General features: G+C 33.7%; 1 protein-coding gene across 4 annotated transcripts in view; it reads left to right on the top strand.

Annotated features, from left to right (window-relative positions):
- The window catches only part of BTBD9 (BTB domain containing 9), a 142,700-nt gene that overhangs the window by 7,117 nt on the left and 111,515 nt on the right, over positions 1–24,068 (top strand). For all 4 annotated transcript variants that reach the window (XM_082756074.1, XM_082756071.1, XM_082756073.1 and 1 more), the window contains exons 3-7: positions 637–847; positions 2,000–2,363; positions 4,154–4,418; positions 6,721–6,940; positions 10,589–10,708. In XM_082756074.1, coding sequence (XP_082612200.1) covers positions 637–847; positions 2,000–2,363; positions 4,154–4,418; positions 6,721–6,940; positions 10,589–10,708 — 1,180 coding nt within the window. The remainder of the gene's footprint in view (positions 1–636; positions 848–1,999; positions 2,364–4,153; positions 4,419–6,720; positions 6,941–10,588; positions 10,709–24,068) is intronic.

The following is a 24,068-nucleotide window of genomic DNA, read 5'->3' as shown; positions in this document are numbered from 1 at the left end:
TTTAATTTTCTTTAAGAGATCAAGAAGGCATCAAGAAAACTGAGTAGAAAGAATAAGAAAAATGTACATTGTAAAGCTTTGCTTTTTGACAGACTTCATCCATTAATAGTTACAAGTTATCCCCAATTCTTCATTTTCTCCCAGTTCTGCAAGAATGGGTTATAAACACTGCTAGTTTATAAATTTTACTTATTATAAACTCACTGATTTTAGTAGAGACTTCAGAGTTAAGACTAAGATTAATTGGTCAAATAATTTATTTCTCTTTAATTATGTGCATTTTAATTCAGACAAAAATTGGTTTCTAATGGTAATTGCAATTAAAATTGTTTAATTTTTAATTAAATTAATTTTTAATTCATTTTTGGAAGTTTTTTTTTTTTAAGTAAATGGCTTGACAAAAGAGCAAGGTGATGGAATTCTCTGATTTTTTTTTAATTTTTTTTTTTATGAACAGAATTGTTGATTCAAGCTGCACTAAGTCCTGTCATAAATGAACTTCAATTGAAAACCTCTTTGTTTCATTTTCATTGTAATAAATGGGAACTTACACTTTTTCATAATTGCAGCTTGGTCTTTGCCATTTCTAAATATTTGTGCTCTTTATATTCCTAGTTGTTTTCTTTTTCTCTTCAGGCTACCAATATCCCCATCCCTCAAAGATGAGTAACAGCCATCCACTTCGTCCTTACACAGCTGTGGGTGAGATTGACCATGTTCACATTCTGTCAGAGCATATCGGTGCTCTGATGAATGGGGAAGAATATAGCGACGTTACCTTTATAGTGGAAAAGAAACGTTTTCCAGCACACAGAGTGATCCTGGCTGCTAGGTGCCATTATTTCAGGTGAAGTACAGCTTTTTGGCAGGCTCGCAGGAAAATTTCATGCAGATAAGATAAACATTGTTTCTCTATGAACTTTTCAGCATGTAATCATCTGTCCATTGAGTGTGACCTTTTCTCTGTGAATGTTTCCAAGCACTTCAAATCATTGTGTCCAGATATAAAAAGATAAATACCATGTCATGATGTTATTCTTTTGACCTTCATTAAATTGGACTTTGAAGTTATTTTCACAAATTCAAGAGAAAGGTAACTTCTGGAACAGAAAATTCTACGGTAAAATTGTTTTGATTTCTCAGAGCATGGATAGCATGCTTCTGTGAAATACATTAATTAGAAAGTTTACTTTTGACACATTTAAATTAAGTATTTAAAAAGGTCTGGTTGATTCAGGTTAGAATATTTATTTGTAAACTAGGAATAGTACTAAACCAGCTTTTTTAAAGAGCTGGGCATTTTTCAATCTAAATGGAATTAGATACACTTCCTGATGATCTTTTTCCTGTTAGTTTTGTCAGAGGGATAAGTTAATAACTAAACCAAGACTGAATGCAAATTGTTTTCAAACTGTGTATCACACTTAAAACAATTCAGCATACCCACATTTTTTTTTTTTATTATTATTTTTTTATTTTTCTCAAGATTCAGGACATCATCAGGGTTGCCATGTGTTGGTTTTAGCAAATCTTAGGATTTTTGATCCTTTATTCCTTACTGTAATCTGTCAATGTTTTTATGGTGATGAACTCATTGTTTCACTTGTTTTTTTCTGCATTTTTTTTCTTTAACACTGATAGCACTATATTAAAAAAACAAATCTGCAACAAAATAATTCTAGCTAAATGGTAACTGAATTTCTGCTTTGTGAACTATTGCTCAAAACAGAGATAGAGCAAGTGTTCTCTAGGATAAAAGCATGATGCATTAGACTATTATTCTGTTCCTGTGCAGCTGCTTTCAGAGTAGAACTGCACTTTAAATGCCAAGCATAAGGCTTTTTCTTTTGTAGTTTCTTAATGTGCATCTCCATTCCATCCCCTCTGTTGTAACTTGTCATTTTCTTTCTCTTTCTATTTTTATCTGCTTTTTTTTTTCTTTGTTAGTCATGCAGATATTATCAGGATATAAGTTTCTCAAATTTTATCTTTCTTATAGAGCATTATTGTATGGTGGAATGAGAGAATCTCAGCCTGAAGCAGAAATTCCTCTTCAGGACACCACTGCAGAAGCATTTACCATGCTATTGAAGTATATTTACACTGGTCGTGCTACACTACGAGATGAGAAAGAGGAAGTTCTCCTAGACTTCCTAAGCCTGGCACATAAATATGGGTTTCCAGAACTGGAAGATTCTACATCTGAGTATCTTTGCACCATACTTAATATTCAGAATGTCTGTATGACGTTTGATGTTGCTAGTCTTTATTCTCTTCCAAAATTAACTTTTATGTGCTGTATGTTCATGGATAGAAATGCCCAGGAGGTGCTCTCCAGTGAAGGCTTCCTGTCACTTTCTAAGGTATATCTTTTGTTCGTATTTTTTTTCCCAGGAATGTTAATTTTAATCTGTATACACTTCTTGATAAAATACTAATGGGGGTATAAAATACAAGCTTATAGGTTTGATAACAGGTGACACGTTATACTAGTGAAATTGAAGCAGTTGGAAGTATTCAAGGCAAGGTGAGGTGAAAATACTGATGACCTTTTCTGAACTTTTTAGGTACTTAATTCTGACAAGTCAGTATAGCTAAATATGAGAATATTTTACTAAGTGGGAACAGGTAACTTAATCTTATCTTCTTGGTTTTAATCAGTCCTTGAAGTAATATCACTTGGTTTCTGAATAATCTTGTAGTTATTAAGTAAAGATAAGATAGCAGAAGGTATTCCATTCTGTTAATTTCTTGATACAGGCAGTCTCTGTGATGGGTGATTTCCTACAGTGTAAGCTAGAGTTTCATGGGGGTTGGTATGATTTATCATTGTCAAGTTCTGATATCATGTAATAAGATGGTGTTGTAGGCTGTGGGTTTTGCTGTTGTTTTTTATATGTAGTATTTATTCTTGTTAGATGCATAAATATTTGCTGGAGTCAGGTGATCCTATGCTACTGAATTTTTCCACTTGCTCTGGAATAGCCTTTGAGCTGGATATAATAGTGGTAAAGTGTTTTCAAGTGGTGAAGCAGCAGAGCATCTTGAATGAATGATAGTTTAATTTTATTTTTAAAAAGAAGAAAGTGTTATAAGTATTAGTGGAAAAGCTGTGATGGGTCTGTTCCCTGAACAAGTACAAGACATTCTGCTCTGCTGACTAACTTACTAGCTGTGTAGGGAAAAGATACGTTTCCCCTGCTGTATTCTGTCACATGCAGTTTATTAAATCTGAGCTCTGAGAGTATATTTTCAATTAAAAAAAAAAAAAAAAAAAAAAAAGCAGATGTCATTTATTAGGAAACATGTACTTTCTAAAATCTTTATCACAGCCAATCCTGGCATGTAAGAGATGTAAGAGAGACTTGTCCTTTTCTGAGGCAGACTCCTTAATTATTGTGCTTGCTAAATGAAAATCAAAAACCATTCAGTTCTTTTTGTTCTCATTATTTGTTCTCATTTGTTCTTCATATTTTGTTCTCATTATTATTATTCTCATATTTGTTGGTTATTTGTATGAATAAGGGTCAGTCAGGTTTTTACTTGATGATACCAAGTTGGTCCCAGGAGAGAGGGGCAGGGAAAAAAAAAAAGCTCAGGTAGTTAAAATAGTTTAAAAAGGTGACTCCAAGCCACAGCTGATTTTTTGCATCTGTTACCTTAGTCAGCCTAAGCTTAAAGGAATGCTTTGAACCATACTACTAAACCCCCGAATGAGTTCTTATATTCCTAATTATCATATATTAAATTATATACCTTAATTTAAGTTGGAATAAAATTGATTTGAATAGTTTTTCCTTTGTCTTATTTCTCATAGTGGATTAGTATTATTTCTTAATATATACATAAGAAACTAAAACAAGCCATAAATGCAGTACTGAAACTGAAGATTAAGTCTAGTTGAGGAGTTCTGTTAGTGCAGTTACTGTAGACTAATAAAATGTTTTTGTGTCTGTGTGTTTGTGTATTTTGAATCTGAGAAACAAGATTCAAATTCAGGAATTTTTAGGGACTTATTGTTCTATTGTGGGCTTACTGTTTCAAGTAGTCACGCCTTTTTAATAAGTACAAGATAAATGATCCATTAAATTTTAAAAATAAATAAATAAAGTATCTTAAAATACAGCTGTTTTTTGTTTGATTTCTTTTCCAGGCTGCTCTTCTAAGTATTGTATTGAGGGACTCTTTTGCAGCTCCTGAGAAGGATATTTTCCAAGCCTTGATGAATTGGTGTAAACATAACCCCAAGGAAAACCATGCTGAAATTATGCAAGCCGTGCGTTTGCCACTAATGAGTCTAACAGAACTGCTAAATGTTGTAAGACCTTCTGGACTGTTGTCACCAGATGCCATCCTAGATGCCATTAAGATTCGTTCTGAGAGTCGGGACATGGACCTCAACTACAGGGGCATGTTAAGTAAGCATCTTTTTTTTTTTCTTCTTCTCTCTTATTTAGTGATTGATGGACTATAGTTGTCTGGATGATGTGGTTAATGTGTTCTTTGAGTTTTTGCCTATTGCTGTATGTTTTTAAAAGGCTTGCGTAATGAAATGTCTTGTTATGTAACATTCTTGACTTTGTTGTTCCTCAAATAGGAAATAACATTAGTCAGCATATTTTCTTTTTTTTTTTTTTTTTGCCTTGGGTATTGCTCAAACATGTACATTGTTATAAAAATGTATTTTCCTTGAGGAAATAGTATTTTAATAGAAAATCCTTTGCAAAAACAATAAACAAGAATGCTTTGGCTGTGGGCTGTATGGAATTTCAATGATTTTATGTTGATGCTGACTTGTTTTCTAGGTCATTAAAATTTTCATACATCTTTTCTCCAGTGTTTTTGATTTTTCTGTTATTTTTTATGTATTTGCCCAAATAATCTAAAAAGGTCTTCCAAATTGTGTAAGGGAAGTATAAAAACCATGAGAAGCCTTTTGTTTGACTTCTTATCCATGCTGTCTATTAATTCAACAGGAATATGTGATGCTGAGCTTTTTAAAAGTACTATTACTTTGCATACAACATGGGATGTATAGAAAGTATTTGTCCCACAACAAAGAATAGCATTAAATATTCTTTGACAGCCTGCACTGTAGTCTGTCAGTCATTCAGGATGAGCCCTGAAAAAGAGAACTGATTTTTTAGCACTGCATCTTCCCTTAGAAGTTAGATATTAATATTTAAAAATCTGAGTTAATATTAGGATACTGTAAAAATCCTATGGTATGGGACGTTCTGTTGACAGTCTATTAGATAAATTTTATAAAGTTAAATGGTGTCTTCTGACTTCTTTTTCTGCTTCCTTACATCTCAATAATGTGTTCCTAATCTCAGAATTTCTAGCTTTGTCAAAATCACAGCTTTATAAAGAATTGAATTTCTATGTTGTTTTAATACTAGTTCAAACTCTTGGGACTTTCTCTGTTTGTGGAAACATTGATGGTTACTTGCAATTACATAGTTGTATATTAGTGCATTTGATGTTTTTATGTAGTAGTAATAAAATACAGTTAAAGTTTTATCACCTCAAATCCTGTTCTTTAGATAACAGAAATAACATTCTGTTAGAATTCATACTTCTCTTCCCAACGTGCTTCAAGTTCAGGGCAGAGTTTCATTTATTTAATTTTTTAACACTGAGATCCTGGCTTCCAGGTTCTGTCCTGAAACAAAAGTGTTAACAATGTCTTTTTAACAGGGTGTTTCATCAGTGTGGTGTTTTGTAGTAGAGTTAGGGATTGTTATCCCCAGTTGTCTTGATGGGAGATTTGTTTCTAGGATAAACATGTTTATTACTCTGAAATGCAGGCATAAAAGGCTTGCTTTAATGTGTTAGTTCAAAGCCTAAGAAGCCAGTAGGAAATTTCACATAAACTTTACTAGTCTTTTGGTCAGGTTCATTTAGCTTTGCAGAGTACTGGGAGCTTATATAGATACCAAAATAGCTTGAGATATACTCTATATACCACTCTGCGTATTCCATCAGCTATACCTCTCTGCACATTCATAATTCCTCCATGTCTTTAATGTGGTTTTAGTTTCCTTTTCCCCCTACTGTCCTCCCTTCTTCCTCTCCCCTTCCCCCCCCCCCCCAAAAAAAAAAAAAGAGAGAGAGAGAGAGAGAGAAGGGGATCAAAAAAGGGATCAAATGTGATGAGAGGTGTAGTGAAAGGCTTACTATGAGAGAAGCTAAATAGACCCAAAATTTCAAACCAGAAGGAAAGTGACAGTTGACTAAGGAACGCATGCAAGAATTCTGTAAAATCATGAAAGGCACTAAGCATATAGGGACTATGTAGTAGTAAATGATCACTACTTTTACCATGCAAGGACTAGGTGGCATCAAATTAAATGGAAGAACAAAAAATTCTAAAATGTGTTTTCAAAATGTATAATTACGTTGTGGTCATAATTCTACGTTATAGGATTGTAAAATAAAACAGCTTTTATTAAGGCAGTGAAAATAATTTGTGAAGTATACTATTCTTGGCTGGAAACTGAGCTGTGGAGTGCTGGAAGCAATGGATTTACAGGGGAGGTTTTACTTTGCACTGGCTCTGGTTTTTTCTTCTTTCCTTGAGCATGTGTTTGTAGCCAGCATTGGAGAAACGATACGGGCAATAAATCTTCATTCCGACCTAATACAGTTGATGTTCAGAAGATCTGATTTGCATGATGAGAGTATAAGTACTAAGCAGTTATTTCTGTTTCTTCTTAGTACCAGGAGAAAATATCGCAACAATGAAGTATGGAGCCCAGGTTGTAAAAGGGGAGCTGAAGTCTGCTTTATTAGATGGGGACACTCAGAACTATGACTTGGATCATGGCTTTTCTCGACACCCAATCGATGATGACTGCCGTTCTGGTATTGAAATTAAACTAGGCCAGCCATCAATAATCAACCACATACGAATACTGCTGTGGGACAGAGATAGTCGGTAGGTGCCAAGCTAACATAAAAAAGGAAGGTGATGCTTTTTTTTTTTTTTTTTTTGATAACATATAAATGCAAATTATTCATAAATGTTTTATAGAAACAGCATGATACAGTGTTGGAGATGGCAGTGACAGGTTTTATTTGAAAAGGCTGGTTTTTAAATAGAGTTTTAGTTACACTACAGACTTTATTTTGCAAGACTAAAGTGTCTCGTAATACTTCAGTGTGTTCTCAGTGTTCTCATTAAATATTTTATATCACTATTGAAAGCTTACATTGTTTAAATAGTTTTAATTAATAATACTTTAATTAACACCTTTAATTTGCTTTTCTATTTGCCATTTAATATCCACTAGCTCTAATTCATGCCACTTAACTCTAATTCTTTTGCAGAATATTTTCAGATATTATGTCCTAGACACTAAAAGAATATTTGTTTAAAGTTTTTCAATATCAAAATTGTTAAGAAATACCATATTTTCAACAATAAATCAGAGAATAAAAAATTATTTAGAATAGAATTTGCCTGCTAACTGCAGTAGTTAGTAAAAGCCACTTTGTAGTGGAACTGGTGAAGTATGAATTATCATGGATGCCTTAGCCAATTTATGCTCAGCTTCTTTAGGTTATTATGGGACGCATGAAAGATCAAATTATGTGTACTTCAACAAATGAATGACTATTTAAGTAGCAAAAAGAATATTTCAAGGCTCTTTTTATCTCACAAAAGCAATATATTCATTTTATAACATGCCATCACAAAAATTTTGCAATTTAGAAGACATCTCATGCAGGTATTTATAAGCAGTTTTCTATTTAAATGAAAACAAAAGCCGAAACTATTTATACTTTACCACCTATACTTTACCACCTTTCTGATAAGAGGTTGATTTTTTTGTAATTTCAAATTAACAGTTTAGAATTGCAAAACAGTTATATTTTGTTTTCTTAACTAAGCTGTGTTATTTTAGAACAGGAGGCATTCTACAGATTTTTATTTTTACTTTTTTTGTAAATTAAAATTTATTTAAAATATGAATTACAGTTATTAATCATTCAAAACAAGCTGCATTAACTTACAGCGATTTATTTATTTGAAGTTCTGATTCAGTTCAGCTGAAACTTGCACTTCTCTTTTCCTTTTGGAAAGACTGAAAATTGAACTTTCAAAGGCCCAAGGTACAACTTCACACAATATTAAACTATTTGTCACAGAAGATCAACTAAGAAAACCAAGTATTTAATAAAATTTTAAAAAATATTAGAGCCATTAATAATGAGTAGTTCTCTTGCAATTTTCAGAAAGCTTGTAACTGGTAAGATGCCCCTCATCTGCAAGGCATATATCAGCTAGCAGCTGATAAAACAAAGGAAAAAGCATTTGGAAAACTTATAAAGGGTGGCTTTTTTTTTTTTTTTCCCCTGCTGCTTAGTGTCACGTGACACCTCTGAACTTTGTAGAGCAAACCATTGTTGGTGGCAGAGTTGGACAAGATGAACCTCTTTTTGTCTTCATAAAATACTGAGGCTACAGTGGTTTACTGATTTCATATCTAGTTTGTGTTATCCTGTGTGGTTGTTCGTTTTTTTTTTTTTTTTTTTTTTTTTTTTTTTTTTTTTCCCCTGTGGTAAATCTCTTATTGGGCTTTCTCTTGCTTCTTATTAGGTAGGATACCTGAATTGTCTTTTTTGTGTGTTTGTTGTTGTTTTCTTCCAGTAGCTCAACTGTCTTAAGATAAATGCAAAAGGAAGCATGTATAGTAGTGTCCAATTGTGGGCTGTGTCCAGTATATTGTTAATATACTGGAGTGAGTCCAGCAGAAGGGCACCAAGATGATAAGGGTTTGAGCATGTTATGTACAAGGAGATCCTGAGAGAACTTCTTCCATTTTGAGAAGAAGAGGAGGGATGTTATTGCTGTCTTCACCTTTTTAATATAGGAATATAGGGCTAGGCTCTTCTCACAACTGTGTGCTGAGAAAAGGCAGTGGACACGAGCAGCAGTGAGGGAAATTCCTATTAAACATTAGGAAAAAAAATCATAATGAGGGTAGTTAAACTTGGGAAGGGTTTGCACAGAGAAGTTCTGGATGTCAGTCCTTACATGTATGCAGAAATTAACCAGCCAAGACTGTAAGTAACCCACGCTGTTTGGCATTGCTTTGGCTGTAGGGTTGGGAAAAATTCTAGAGATCCCTTCCAACCTTTTTTTTTTTTTTTTTTTTTTGAGAATTGCCAGCCTCTCATCTACATCTTTCTCATGGGATACATAAATATCCTTCTTAAGGAGATGTTTCAGCAACTGTACAAGTTTACTGTGGCTTCTTGTTAAACATCTTTTTAAACTACTCATTAACTTCAACTGTCTCTGTAAAGCTTTAGCCTATTGGATATCTTTATATAGTGTACATTCGTAATAAAAATAAATACATACTTGCATGTTTTGCATCTATAATTTAGAGGTGTTATTAACAGATGAATCTTAGATATAAATGTGCAAAGGAGACTAGCTGTACAAATTATCTGCAAAAAAAATAGCCATCTTTAAGAATAGATAAGGCATTTTTTAGATAATTTTTGTTTGCTTAGAACCTTGACCCCCCCCCAAAAAAAAAAAAAAAAAAGAAAAAGAAATTTTGTATATTGGTTACAAATGTACATTATTCTGGTGATAGTGGTGTGAGAACTCTAAATTCTCATCACACAGTACGTAGAAAAGTCTTTTGGATCTCACTGCTCAAACTCTGAAATGCTGAAACGTAGTTTGGTCAAGTATACACAGGCTGGTAATAATCATGTTGCTGAAACACAGTGTGTTTATATGGGTTGTGAGTATTACGCATCTGATTACTATGGATGTGAAAGCTGATTATGAGTTGACATCTTAAAGACCTTTCTAGGTGCATAAATTGAAACTAAATGTTATCTAGAGGAGAGTTTAAAACATAATACGTGAGGCAACCGCCACTCTAAGCCCCCGTGGGGGGGGGGGGAGGAGAGGGGAAGATTAGTAATTGAGAGTAAATATAAACAAGAGGAACACACATTGTGTTGTAGATATTTTTTGTTTTTATTTTTGATGAGGTAATTTTGGGGTGTATAAATGATGCATCACTGGCTTAACAATGTATCATAAACAGCTGGGATGGTCAAAAGTGGTCAAGAAGAGCTTGAGTGAGAAAAAGATTATGCCACAAAGTAAAATAGTCCTCTTCAAGTAAAACATTTCAATTTGCTAAATCTTTTTGGATTTTCTTCATTCATATGGCAATAGAAATACCTTCATCACTGGTGTTTTAGATTTATTCTGTGAAGAAAGAATACAAATTAGTATTTTATGGCTAAACATGACTGAATTTGAAAGTTTTGATTGCATTTTTTGAGAGGTGAGGGTCTTATTTGATTACAGCAGATTGTGGATGTTGGGATGTTTTAAGTCATTCTGAAAACAGCTCTAAATATAACTGCATGTGAATTTATTTTCAAAGCTAGTTTGGAATAGGAATCTTTCTTAGAGACTTTAGACATAGGACTGTGGGTAGCCTTCTTTTCAGCACAATTAAAAATTGAGAAGAAATTGTAGAATTTAATACCTAATATGTGACTGCTTGTATTCTAACCATTTTTTTTTTCTCCTGACAATCCAAAGGTCTTACTCCTACTACATTGAAGTGTCCATGGACGAGTTAGACTGGATTCGAGTTATCGATCACTCTAAATACCTCTGTCGGTCCTGGCAGAGCCTGTATTTTCCTGCCCGTGTCTGCAGGTTAGTTCATCAATGTAACATTGCATGGCTGTCATTCGATAATGTAGACAGCAGAATAAGTTGCTGGATTTTGTTGCTATATTATGTATTTCTGATGGTGTATGGTATACACAACTTTCATAAGCTGTCAAAAAAAAAATCCCAACACTTGTCTGTCTTGCTTTTTAATATAAATAGTTGATAAATTACAGGCATCCTGTTTTGAAAACTATGATTCTTCTACCTCTGGCCTTGTATCAATTTTTTCATCTTACTCTCTTCTTTTTTTTAATTATTATTTTGAGTCATACTCTCTTCCTCTTGCAGCTGCATTCTGACAACAGTGATGGTTTTTTTTTTCACTTGGCAGTCAAGGAATGATGTTTACTACCATTTTTTTTTTTTTTATGGTTTTAAATGCTTGCTATACAACTTGGAAATGTATTTTCTATATTTTACATGTTTTCTGTTGTTGCACTGAAAGAGTATGAAAGTTATGAAAGCGAGAAAGAGGAAAGTTAAGATTAAGGAGGTTTGAGCAATGATATGTGTAAAACAAAGCAGCTAGGTGGGCTTAATCGTTATTGAGGTGATGATGTCTTTTTGTTGGAGGTGCTGGTAATTCTGGAAAAAGCTTGTGATCACACTGAAGCTCTCCTATCCAAAAATTGTATTGAACTTGTTAACAGAGAAACCGTAATCTGTAGATTCCAGAGATGTTATGATCACTATGCTTTGTATCATAGACCCAGTGTTGTAGTGATTAGTCTGTAGACACAGGTGTCTTAATCATTTAGCAATTAATGGAATCACCAAGGAAGGGAAGCACTTTTTTTTTTCCTTCAAAGAGTGGCGTCTTGCTCTGATCCTTCACTGCTCTGCAACATGGAATTGCAGACAAACTGTTGTAGCGTATGTGGTAAAATTCTAGTGGGTCGTTTGTGTGCCCCCTTCTCAGGTAACTTTTTTCTCAGCCTCCCTGTTGCTTTAGTAATCTCATACTAAATGTAACTGGCTTCAAATGTATTTTTCCTGATGCAGGCAAATGCATCTTCACTTCTTCCCTGCAAGCTCTATGATTCTTATTTTACTGTTTTCTCACTCTGAGATTGCAGCTGTCCTCTAGTTTGTATCTCTGTCTGATAAGTCTTGCTTAAAGGTGTCTCTGTTAATTCATCCATCAATGATGAAATGCCTCATGGAGTTTATAGGTGTGTTTTGTTTTGTCTGGTTTTGTTTTTCTTGTGACCTTAGCTTAGTACAAAGTGGACAGCTTGTTACTAAGGACAGTGATTTTTGATTCCATCATGTTAACAAAATTTGAAGAGATCTAAGGTGGTGTGGCAGGACTTTTCTTAATCTTCTTTCAAAAGGACAGCCATTCTATGACTTCATCCAAAGACTTGTCCAAAATTGATTTTCTATTTCAGCATTAGTTTGTCTGCTTGTCATAAAGCAGAGTTCTTTATAGTATCACTGTATAGGATGACTTTTTGACGAGTAAGGGAGAACTGGAGAACTAAGTTTATTGACTGTGGTTTTAATATACACATTGTTTTTCAAAAGAAGGGAGTGGAATGTGTCAGGTTCTGTAGGTGTTGTTGTAGGACAGTGTGTTTTTGTCTGCTACACTAGGGCAATTGTTCAAACATAGATTAAAAAGAGGATATTAGCCCTGAAATGCTAGGCAACATTAGTTTCCTTTCTGAGTCATCTTTCATATAAGTATTAGTTATGCAAGGTGAGAGCTGTCAAGAGCTGAATTAATGTGTTCACCTGAGTTTTAAGGAGCTCTTCAAGCATTTAATTAGGAAGAAAATGTGAATGTATTTTCTATTTGCATGTATGCAGGGTTGGATTTTTGTTTGTTTTTTGAAAACCTTTCATTTTTCTCTTAGGTGAGTCATTATCTATTTTCAAATCTGTAGTCAATGTCTCTTTCACACTAGCTGAATGAAAAAGATGCAACTTTCTGGCAGTTAGTTGATGAATAAAATACACGCAATTTATTTCACAATGAATTAAGGCCAATTTAGTGTGCTTGATAAGTTATTCGTTGCATTATGTGTATTGCAGCCCTTACCATGACTGATTTTTGATATATGAAGCATTGTGAACGTGTATCCGCAATGCTTTTAGAGTTAGGGGCATTACTGTGCTTCCCATGAAAAATAATTTGTGGGGCATTGGTACATCAAGTGAATGTTAACACCTCCAATGATCTTTGAATAGGCAGTGCTGTTTTGTGTTTTAGCCTTTTCAGTTTTTCATCCTTTCATTTTTGTTTTGCAGTTTCATCTTTGTTCTTTGTCCTAGATCACAAATTTTGAAAACCTCTTTAAAGCAATTACAAGAAAATGAAACCTCTGAGAGATTCCAAATCAAATGTAGCCACAAGGTGTCACTGTCATAAAAGTCTAAGATACGTAGTTTTTCTGTGTGTAAACTCTTGAGTGAAAGTGTTATTGCTAGTGTATGCTGTGATTTTATCCTAAACTTCCCAGGTTTCTGGAACCATTACGGTTTGTTGTTCTGAGCTGTAGAGAGAACCAGTACAGAGATCAAGTCAGAAGGAAATTCTCCATTAGCTTTCTTACATTTAATCTGCCACTGGATGATGCTGAGTTTTAACTGTGGGAGTAATGGTCCAACCAGACCAATTTAAATTTGGTCAGTAATACCAGAATGTGAAAAAGATTGTGAAAGGGGGAAAAGGTCAAATTTTATCTGTATTTGCTATTTCTTTATTGTCTTAGAGAAATACTAATTGTAGAAATTATTGAAATAGAAATTGTTTTTCTTCTTGAGATATTATAACGTGACTAATGAAAATGAAGTATTAATTATTACTACATAAATTCTTTATCCTAAAACACGTTTAAAAAACAGAACAAAAAAAAAAATGGTAGAGGACTGTAGAAAAACCCTGTAAATGTGGAAAATGTTTTGCACTTTTTTGGCCTCTTTAAAATTTATTTTAAACTGAAAAAATTGTTATTATAGCAGTACTAATTCAATCTGCTAGTATTAGAATATATCTAAGTACTTTGTGTTTCCCTCGAAGTACTTAGCTGCTATAGAAACTATAGCGTAGAAATACTTTTACCTTAGAAGGTAAGATGTGTATTACATGTATTTATCAGTGCAGAGGGAATATCTTCCCTTTCCTTTTATTAAGCAATGATGATACTGGGTGTTTTTTGTTCAGTGCCTCAAGAGTTTTTAATACTAGTGATTACAGCATTTGTAATCCTCGGCCTGAGTGCAGGCAAATAAAATTATAAGCCCTGTGTCTCCTGAGCTTTTGGTAGGGAGGGGGCCTATATATATATAGGCCCTATATATATATATATATATATTTATTTTTTTTTTAATAAAAAAGTGTGAGTTTCAGTAGGAAAGTTCTTAACTAAGGAATGTTGGTAATCGTGACCACTTGTTTTGCAGGTAGAGGCATGCTTGAAAACAACATCTCTTTGTGTAGGTTAGACAGTTTTAGTTTTTTTTCCCTTAATTCTCTTCTTGGCCAGACAGCTTCAGATACATGTCCTTAATAATAGTGATGGTGCAGTCGCTTCATTTTTTCTTCTGCTTTGTGATTCACTTGCTGAAGTTAGCTACTGCTTAAGCAGCAGTGTTTCACTTCCAGCCTTACCGGTAGATCTCTGAATTCCCTATCTGTAGTAGGTATCTATTTTGCAGTGTTCCTTTGCTTGATGGAAATGCAATGATAATAACTTGCTAGATGACATTCTGAATATGGTTCAATTTAAGAGCATGCTGAAACAAGAGAAAAGTTAACTCTTGAGGAAGAAGCAGTTGAAACACTTTCCTGGGTACATAAAATAAACATCATCTGCAACTCAAATTCAGCACTAGCTTTTTTAAGCAAGTAATTCTTCCTCCTCCCTATACATCTACCGGTAGAGAAGGCTGGTGTTTACAAAAAGCATGTAGACATCCAAAAGGGACTGTTGAACAATTGTTTTAACTTAAAATCCAACTCTGCTATATCACTGACCTAACTGAAAAACACAGAGCAAAAGTTGTTGGCAGGAGCTCTGGTAAGGCATTCAGAATGTCCAGAAACATCTGGAAAAAGAAGAGGAGAAAAAAAAAAAAAAAAAGACTGCCATTAATATCCTTATAAAATGTCTTCTTGTGAATGCAGTGATTAATCTTGGCCGACTGAAATATCTTTGCCTTAGTTACCGCACTTGAGAAATATAAATGGTTACATAGGCAACGTGTTAATTTGATTAGTTATTTTATTTGCACTGTGCTTTGGGAAGCATTTACTGCTGTGAAAATATTTTATTTCTAACTGTGCAGATATGCTGACATTTCAGAGTTTAGAAAAAAAAATCTTGCTTGGCAAGACAAACAAGGTTTTCTTCATCTCTGGATAACTGAATTTTTAAAATCTTTTCCAAATTCAATACCGTATGCAGTACAGTGATAATGTAATGTCCAGAGATAATTAAAATATGCTGTGTTTTTTTGTTTTGTTTTGTTTTGTTTTACAAAAAAATAGTATTAAAAGAAAATACTTTTGAAATGTCACTCCAGACCTTTGAGGGTTTACACTGCTATTAGATTGACAAATCAGCTTTTACTGCAAGCGTGTAGGTTTTTTTTCCTTTTTCTTTTTTTGATTGTTTGTTTCTTTTGCTTGTTTTTCTGAGAGTTCTGCGAGTGGAGAGAAGAGCTAAGCACTCTTTCTAGTAGAAGGTGATCACACTGAGGAATCGTTCTTGGCATGTTTCCAATACCTTTCTTTTTATACCTGTGAAATGCATGGAAATTATTTTCTAACATCTCCATTTTAGTGGCTAGGTGCTGCTTGCTTATCTTTCTATCTTTGCACATTTTTTCATTTTTTTCCCAGCAATTTTTTCTAGTATGTGTTCAGTCTGGTATTTTTTTCTTTTCCAAAGATAATGAGATCGTCTCAGACTTTTCAAATGGCATAGATCTTCTACATGAGATCAAGAAAGCTATTGCCTGTCCGTGACAGAATGCTTATTGATTTAAAATATTCTTTTTCTCATCTTAGTTCATGTACTCTTTTGATCCGAAGCTTGCACTTCTAATTTTGGCTCCAAATATGTTCTTTTTATTCGTAGTGATACAGAAGCTCACTTCTCTAGAGGCATCATCAATAACATTTTTCAAGAACTTTATCAAGACAGCTTTTTTCTTAATTCTTTCTCTGTCTGTCATAACAGTTTCAGTTATCCCAGCCCAAAAAGCCCAACTCAGCTTTGAGGAAAAAGCAAAAAATCTAGTGTGCATTTAAGCTGTTGATGACAATCTGCCAGACAGCTCATCTTCTGAAAACGAATGTTTCTGTGAAAGTGTGTGTAAAGGGGTCAATATGGCTTGTATAGAAATATCTGAGAACTGTGAGAAAGAGCCAGCTCAGTTTGTTGGATATAATTCAAAAAAAAAAAAAGTGAAAAAGTGTATATACTTATATCTTGAGTACATATTCTTTATGTGTGACCTAAGTAGGCTTTTTTGTAATATGGTTAGAATTTCTGTGTATTCAAAATTCTATGTATTCCTTTTGAGTTTAGAAACTGTAAATTGTTTTTAGGTCCATTTTCAAGCTGTTTCACCTCATAAGAAATCCAGCATAGGCGAAAATTAGTAGTAGTCATTCAGCTTCACAGCGATATGCAGATACACCTTAAATTATAAATTAAATTATAAAATTGTTCATAATAATTCTGCAGCAAGTTGTGTTTTAAAGTTATTGTTGCATGAGACAAACCTTTTTTAAAAAGGTATCTTCAACACTCTTTAAATCCTCTTTTGTGGTTTCTGTTGCATGCTAAGAGATAGGGTTAACTGTGAAACCTTGCTATATATGCTTCCGAAGACAGACTTTTACAGGAGGAAATCTTGTTTTTGCCATATTTGTAAGCATTCTGGTTTGTTTTTGTTTGTCCATGGTGGCCATCTGTCAAATTTGTTTGATGTCATTGTGTAAAGCATTTCTCTTCTTCCCTATTTCTAAGCAGATAATGGGCATGGTTTGTTGATGTGTCTGAAACACTTTACCACACTTAAAATCACACATTATTAATATTCAAATTGTATATGTGAACCCAAATAATATGCTTAGAAGGATTCTCTTTTCACTTTCTATGTTTATAAAGCCATCTGTCAAACAACACTAGGCCAAGCTCTGCTGTGGAATAATTTGGATGATATTAAGAATGTCATAGTACAGCAAACACGTCTGTAATTAAACTTGCTTCTCTATTCACAAACCTTAAGTTATCTTCTGTGTAGCACATTTTAAAGGTATAAATCAGTGTAAATAAGAAAACTATAAAGTAAAGTGCTTCATTCAGTGTCATTTTGCTCTTTTAAAAAAGCTTGTAGAACCTGTGTCAAACTTGAGTTTGTTGAGCTTGGACTGTACTTGCTGTTTCTCATCTCAGTTTGAGTTGGGAAGCATAAGCCAAAAAGATAGGACACAAACAGTTGAAACAAAAAAAAAAAAAAAAAAAATTGAGATGAAAAGAGTGATAAATAAAACTGAGCAAGTCAGGTGCAATAGAGAGTCAAGTTATTAGGGAACACGACAATTTGTGAAAGGTTGCATAAGCATTTGCAACAGTAGGAATGATTAAAGGAAGGAAAGCAACGGAACAGAGAGACACCACAGAAAATACAGCATGGGTTTAAAGTAAATCTCAAAGCAAAATGAAAAATATTTTTAAATGCTATTGCTTTTTACGGTAGGGATAATAGTAATAGGCAGAGTTATGTGCAATTTATCATTTTTAGGCTGATAATGGAAGCAGTTGGTTGTTATTTCTTATGTCCTCTAAAAGAGAGAAAGCGTTCTTTGTAAAACAACAGTTTTTGCATTTGGGTTTTAATTTCACCATAAAGCAATTTTTACAGGTTTATACTTCTATGCATGTTGTTAACTTGTAAGATTAGGACAAATGTTTCTATATTTCACTTGAAGTGTAACAAAGATCTTGGAATTCTTAGATAAGTATAAATATAAGTATAGATAGTATAAGTAACATCATTAATGATCAGTACTGACTACGTTACTTTTCTTCCTACAATTTTCTTTTTGTATTGGGGAATAACAGTAGGTGGAAGGTGTATTAAATATTGATTTCTAAATGTGTATTCTGTTCAGTTCAATTGCTCTGTCTCTTTTAATTGAAAATTGTAAAGTTTGTTAATCAAGCTGCATTCTCATTAACAGTGTAAGTGCCCTGTTGAATCAGACCAACTGAGCTGGATAGCTCAGCATCCAATTTTTGACCCTGAGACCAGGAGATTCTGCTTAGGGAGAACATATGAGCCTGTCCATTTTCTATGTTCCATTCTCCTTGTACTCTTCCTGATCTTGTTAGTATATGTTTATAGATCTGTTGTCCATTCATTTATCTAGCAACCTTCTTTGATTTGGCTGTTACCAATTTTTGATTGGCTGTTACCAATCTTTGATTTGGCATTCACGTTTTCCAGTGGTAACATGTTCCAAAAGCTCCATTAGCTACTGCATGAAGAAAGTGGAGTTATCTATTTAGAGGTTTTATTTTTACTATTTTTGGTGTCTTCTAGTCCCAGTATTGTGACACTACTGTGAGCCACAGTAGAGTCACAGAAGTCACACCTTGAGGTATGCAGACTGGGACTCCATACAAGCATTTGAGATATGGGCACACTGAGCTATTAGTGACAGAAAACCACTCTTATTTGTTCTCAACACCCTTCCTAATAGTGTGCAATATTGCAGTGAACTCCGCCCCACCCTGGGCCCTTGGGCTGTCACTCCACAAAGAACTGTTAATTTACAAGACTTACAATGATTACTTCAAAATCTCTTCCCTGAATTTGCAATTTTCAGTGTCTGAGTTTAGCATTGTTCAGATTATTATCTATTTCCTTGGATTTATCCACACTGATCTCAGGTTAGGTGGAGTTTTGAGCAACCTGATGAATTGAAGAAACCAGATGATATTTAAGATCCTTTCCAACCCAAAGTATTCTATTTCTCTGGCTCTATGGATATAGACTTTTAAAAGTGAAACATTCTGATGTTAAAATCATTATTTTCTTCGAACTCCTCCTATTTGGAGTTGAGTGGGGAAATTTGATTGATTTGCTGATGTATTTTTAAGTTGCTAAGAACTGGAAAAATCTTGAAAAGCGCTTATGAATTTAAACAACTTGAGGTTTCTTCAACTTTGAGAAAGTTGATTCTTCAAACATGCAGGATTTGTGGGAGGGAGGGAGTTATATAACTTTGTGTGACTTGACATTACAAGTTCATTTTCCCATTAACTTATCAGACACCCTCTCTATTCTGATGTGATAAAAATTTGGGTACTGGGAAGATTTGAAATATTTTTTCTTTTAAATGCAAAGTTATTTTTCAAAAGATAGTAATATTACTGTTTCTGTAATAAGCTTTTTAGAGTCTAGAAATTAAGAATTTAAATGTCACACATTTGGACATTTGAAAAAATAGGAGTAACTTACAAGCACCTAATATTAAGGCATACAGTTGATTTTAATTGTGTCTTACGGTATTTCCATGCTACAGTTATATTCTTCAGTGTGAATTAATAAGCTTATTATGTATAAAAATCACTTTTCAAAACTGCTGAGGTATGCTTTTTGGTTATTATTATTATTTTTATTAAAGTATCAGTAGAAGGACAATTTACTGTGTAAAATGAGTATTTATGAGCACTTGAATTGAAATAAGACAACTGAAAACTGTTTTTTTCAGTTTAAGTAATGATGTTAATGTTTTGCTTGGAGTGTGTGGTTTGTTTTTTCATTGTAAGGAATGTAACAGTATTATTAATTCTGATTTAATACATAGGAAAACTAAAGATAGGTGGAACACTATATGTATATGCATAGATATCCTTCCCATTCAGGTTGTATTCCCGCCCCCTGCCTTATTTTATTTATTTATTTATTTTTAAGGATGGAATGTATAATTAGGTGAAAACTGATTTTAAAATTTCAGTTGATCAAAACAAAATGAAGGGCTAGAAGACATTATCACTGATGATCCCAGTTTGTACGAAATTGTAAAGTATATGTAACATGTAAAGAGAGAGGCCTTCCTATACCATATTTTATATTGTCTTCATAGATAAATGTGTAAATGAAAGGGAAACAAATTGTTTCAGTATGGCAAATCTGTATTACTTCTTTTGAGTGAAAATGAATGAAGTTGAAATAATTCACTCTGGGGTGAAACTAGAAACTATAGATTTATTTTATCCTCTTGTTGTGAATTGACATACTGCAGATTAGTAATAAGACAGTGCTCCTCATATCATCAAGAGTAGTCAGGCACATTTGTGTGTACTGTCAAGAAAGAGGGGTTCACCATACTTTCCTGTGAAATTTACACAGAAGAGCATGTAATTCATCATTTTAACAGAAGCTGCTGTTCATTGTTAGAAAAGTTATTTTTTTCAGACTTCTTAAACCATTTTTGTCCTTTGTATTATGGAAGGCTTGTAGTTATCTCTGAGTTGCTATGCATCATCTGATTTGTAGGAAGATACTGTACAGTCTTCCAGCATAGTACCAATGGGCCTGTGCTGGTACCATCACATCCAGCTCCTAACTGGTCTTCACCACAGGTGTCTGGAATTGAATAAGCTTTGGGGTCAGCCTATCTAGAATACTTTATTTCCACAAGTGATTTGAAGTCATGTTGGAAGAGAGTAATACTGCTTCTTCGGAGGACTGTTAGTGCAAGGAAAGGATGCAGGTAAGGCCTAAGCTTAGGAAATAATTATTGATACTGATATATTGATTGATATTGGGAGAAAAATAAGTATTGGAAGATATTTTCAGAACAAGCTCTTTTGTGGGCTAAAATAGAAGTAGGGAACTTTATGGCTAAATACAAGTTGAGAACAATGCTCTAATTTAAATCTAATTTAATTAGATAAAGCTTTTGAAAGGGGGAAAAATGGTACCAATGATGTAGAAAGGATGTTGGTAGGAGAGAGAGGGGGGTGGGATGGCTTGTCTGCTTATCTAATCTGTTTATGAAATCTCCTGGGATTTCTGTATGTCAAATACTAGTTACAGCAAATGTGAAGAAAAAAAGTGTGAAAAAGAGTTCTGTGAATGAAGAGTGTTTAGGCTTGTGTTTGGACAAACTGGATGAGGCAGGACTCTGGAGTTCATATTTCAAATGTTGATGAGCCTAGGTTTATTCAAGGTGCAATGGATGTCTGTGTTTGTTTCTGTTGTTAGTTGTATTTGTCATTATCTCAAATAGGGATACCCAGTGAAATGACATTTGAATTTTGGAAAGATTATTATTTTTTTTTAATCTGGGTTAACAATATCAGTTTGCGTCTAAAATAATGTAAAAAGGCATTTAGCACCTTGGAAGTTGACTGAACATTTTGTTCTGCTTGTTTAGCATGTATTTCATCCAAAAAAAAAAAGTTAAAGAATTTTCCAAATCATCTGACAAGGAAAATTGCTTAAAGTGATTCATGAAATGCAGACAGAGTGTCAGCCCACGTTTGCCAGTTTCCTCTATTAGCTTTGGAACTGTTGGTTCAACTCTGTGGCAACTTAGTTTAAAATGTCACTTAGTGATGCATTATTGTGTGTATTTTAGGATGATTTTTTTAAAATGTTTTTTTATGGGAGGTAGAGAGAATGAGAGAGAGTGCTGATTTGACCAGCCCCTTGAGTATTTGGAGGATTTCACAGGTGTATCATTTATGAATATTTAAAAATGAGCTATCTGCTTCTAAAATACATAATATATATTTGTGACATATATGTATTTATATATATATATATATGCTATATATTATATTTATATTTATTCAGAGGTGATCTCTAAATGTTTACTTCATTTGAACTTATATGACACTTTTTCTCATTTTCTTTCACATTTCTACTTTTTTTGAGCTGCTCAGTATTTGAGCTGCCCAGAAACAAACCACCAAATTTATTTAATGATTACATTAAAAAAAAAAAAAAAAAAAAAAGGCAGGGAAAAAAGCAGGGGGAAAGGAGGCACCTAGACACCGAAAACCATCTGTTATCCCATTTTCTTTTAAAGTAAGCCCAGCGGTATATTGTTTGAAATTGTCATTTGGAAATTTATAATCTAATCTTTATGTGGCTTCATAGCTTACATTGTATGCAACTGTCATGATACAATTGAAAAAGTTAAATATATTTGTTTTCTCCTGTGCTACCTAAAAAGGAAATATTTCAATACAGAAATGATATGGACATTATATCAATGTCTTAAGTGCAGGTGGGAGGAATCACTGTTGATCTAATAGATTTAATAGTTCATATTCAAAATCTATGAAATAGAAGTAACATTTTGCAGATGAGTAACTGCAGAGTGTAATCCTTCTGAAAGCAGCTACATAACCAGAAAACTACAGTCTTTTCTTCTTCAGGCACAACTGGCCTTGAATGTATTTTCAGAACATCTTTGTTCATTTTAGCTTTTAGTGAATTGTATCTGAGTAAGGAGCTAAATTATGTATTTTATTTCAATCATTCAGATAATTTTTTGTTGAGTATTAAAATTAGGAACCATATATACAGTTACCATGGAAATTACTTGAAGTAGTTGCAGTACTTACGATAAAACAGGGGTCACTGGAGAAGTCACAAACAATGGAGTGTGCTTTTATACAGCACACGTCATACCAGGCTGATAGGACAGGATTGGGCTGTTTGGTTATCTCTGCAGTCTCCTATTTGTATTGACATTTTTTAAAGGAGAGAATAGTATTTTTTTTCGGGTTCTCTGAATATCTTTAGTTTTTTTTTTTCTTCCCACACTTTACTCCTTCGCTTGGTAGCATCTGGTTTTCAGAATCAGTTCAGCTACATTGGCTAGCAGAAATGACTTAACAGTAATATGGAGCTTTCTTACCCACCTAGTCTTTTATGAAGTACTTGAATGTTGGCATTATAGTTATCTTGATTTATGGGTCAAGCAGGCTATGTACAAACATGTCAGCTTTAGAGTTATTAGTAAGCTCTAGTCCAATTCATACAGTGGCTTCATGGAAGTCAAGTAAAATACTCTTACACTGAGCAAGCAAAAGTTCCATGAAGATGGCATCAATTAATGCATCTCGTCTTAACAACACAAAGACAAGACTTGTCATAAAAGAGGAGTACGAACAAATTAGTATCACAGTAGAGTAAGAAAGTGTTGTTGTTGTTGTTTGTTTGTTTTTTTAAATAATTTATATTCTCTTGTGCATGATGTTTCAAGTGTTCATGCATGGTGCTTTGGAGTTGACTTCTTCCATAAGAATTACAGATAAATATTTTCGTAGTTCTATGTAAGTATTATATGGAAGTTACAGTGGATAGCTAAAAATAAAGCTATAACCACCAATATCAAGAAATGAAACAGTGAATTCCTGTCCTGATATCCTGAAATGTATTTGTGCTTTTTCCTTTGAATCAGAGATTTTTTAATTTTAAGATCTTGGAGGGGAATATGGAAGAAATTCTATGAAGTTAATTGCTGTAATCTAATTAGAATATGCTGTGCCACAATTGGAGTTTTAGGGAAGGGTGGCCTTAAAAATAAAGTCGAAAATTTTACTGTCTGCAGAATTATGGTCACATTTCAGTGTTAGAATAATTTTCCAGTCATTTATAGTTATTGCAATGTTAAAGTTTTAATGAATAATAATATGCTTCAGGGTCACTGGTGTAATTTTTATGGCCTGTTTTCTAGAATACTACTTCTCACAACTTCCAGAAATAGAAAATGAAACAAGTGCCTGCTTTCTGACATGCTGTATCAGCAAAAAAGTGTTTTTTCTCTTTTTTCTTTTCTTTTTTTTTTTTTTTTCATTTTGACTCTTGCTTTCCTCTTTTGGATTTTTCTGTTGAGTAAGTTAAATGTAGCAGTTCACATATTCATTAGTGATGTCTTGATGCCTACAATGCCTCTGTCTTTCTGGAGAACTTTATATTTAGAAAAGCTATTAATTCCTAATTCCATATTTAATATTTGCATCCCCTTTCCAGGCCAGGGTTGAGCTGGAGGTGATTTGCTTTGTATCAGAAAATCAGATGTTAAAACACAGCAGATTTCTTGGACTAGTTGCTAAAACGCTTTGTCCTGTTCCTTCAGAAGGCCATAATGGACTTGGTGGGTGGTTCCTGCTGGTCTTTGCTCAAGGTTAGCGCTGAGATGGGTGTTTTTGAGGCTGAGCTGGTGACTCTCCCCCTCCTGTCTTAACCTCTTATTCTTGGACAGAGAGTTGACTGCGCTGAGCTGCTATCTTCTCTGCCACTTCTTGTTAGGGTTTCTGTATCTTGTCACATCAACCTTTTTTCTTCTATTTCT

This window comes from Aythya marila (genome assembly GCF_965140915.1).
Source record: "Aythya marila genome assembly, chromosome: 3".
Classification (NCBI taxonomy): domain Eukaryota; kingdom Metazoa; phylum Chordata; class Aves; order Anseriformes; family Anatidae; genus Aythya; species Aythya marila.
Note: the sequence above shows the minus strand (reverse complement) of the source record. Positions and strands in the feature narration are given on the sequence as shown.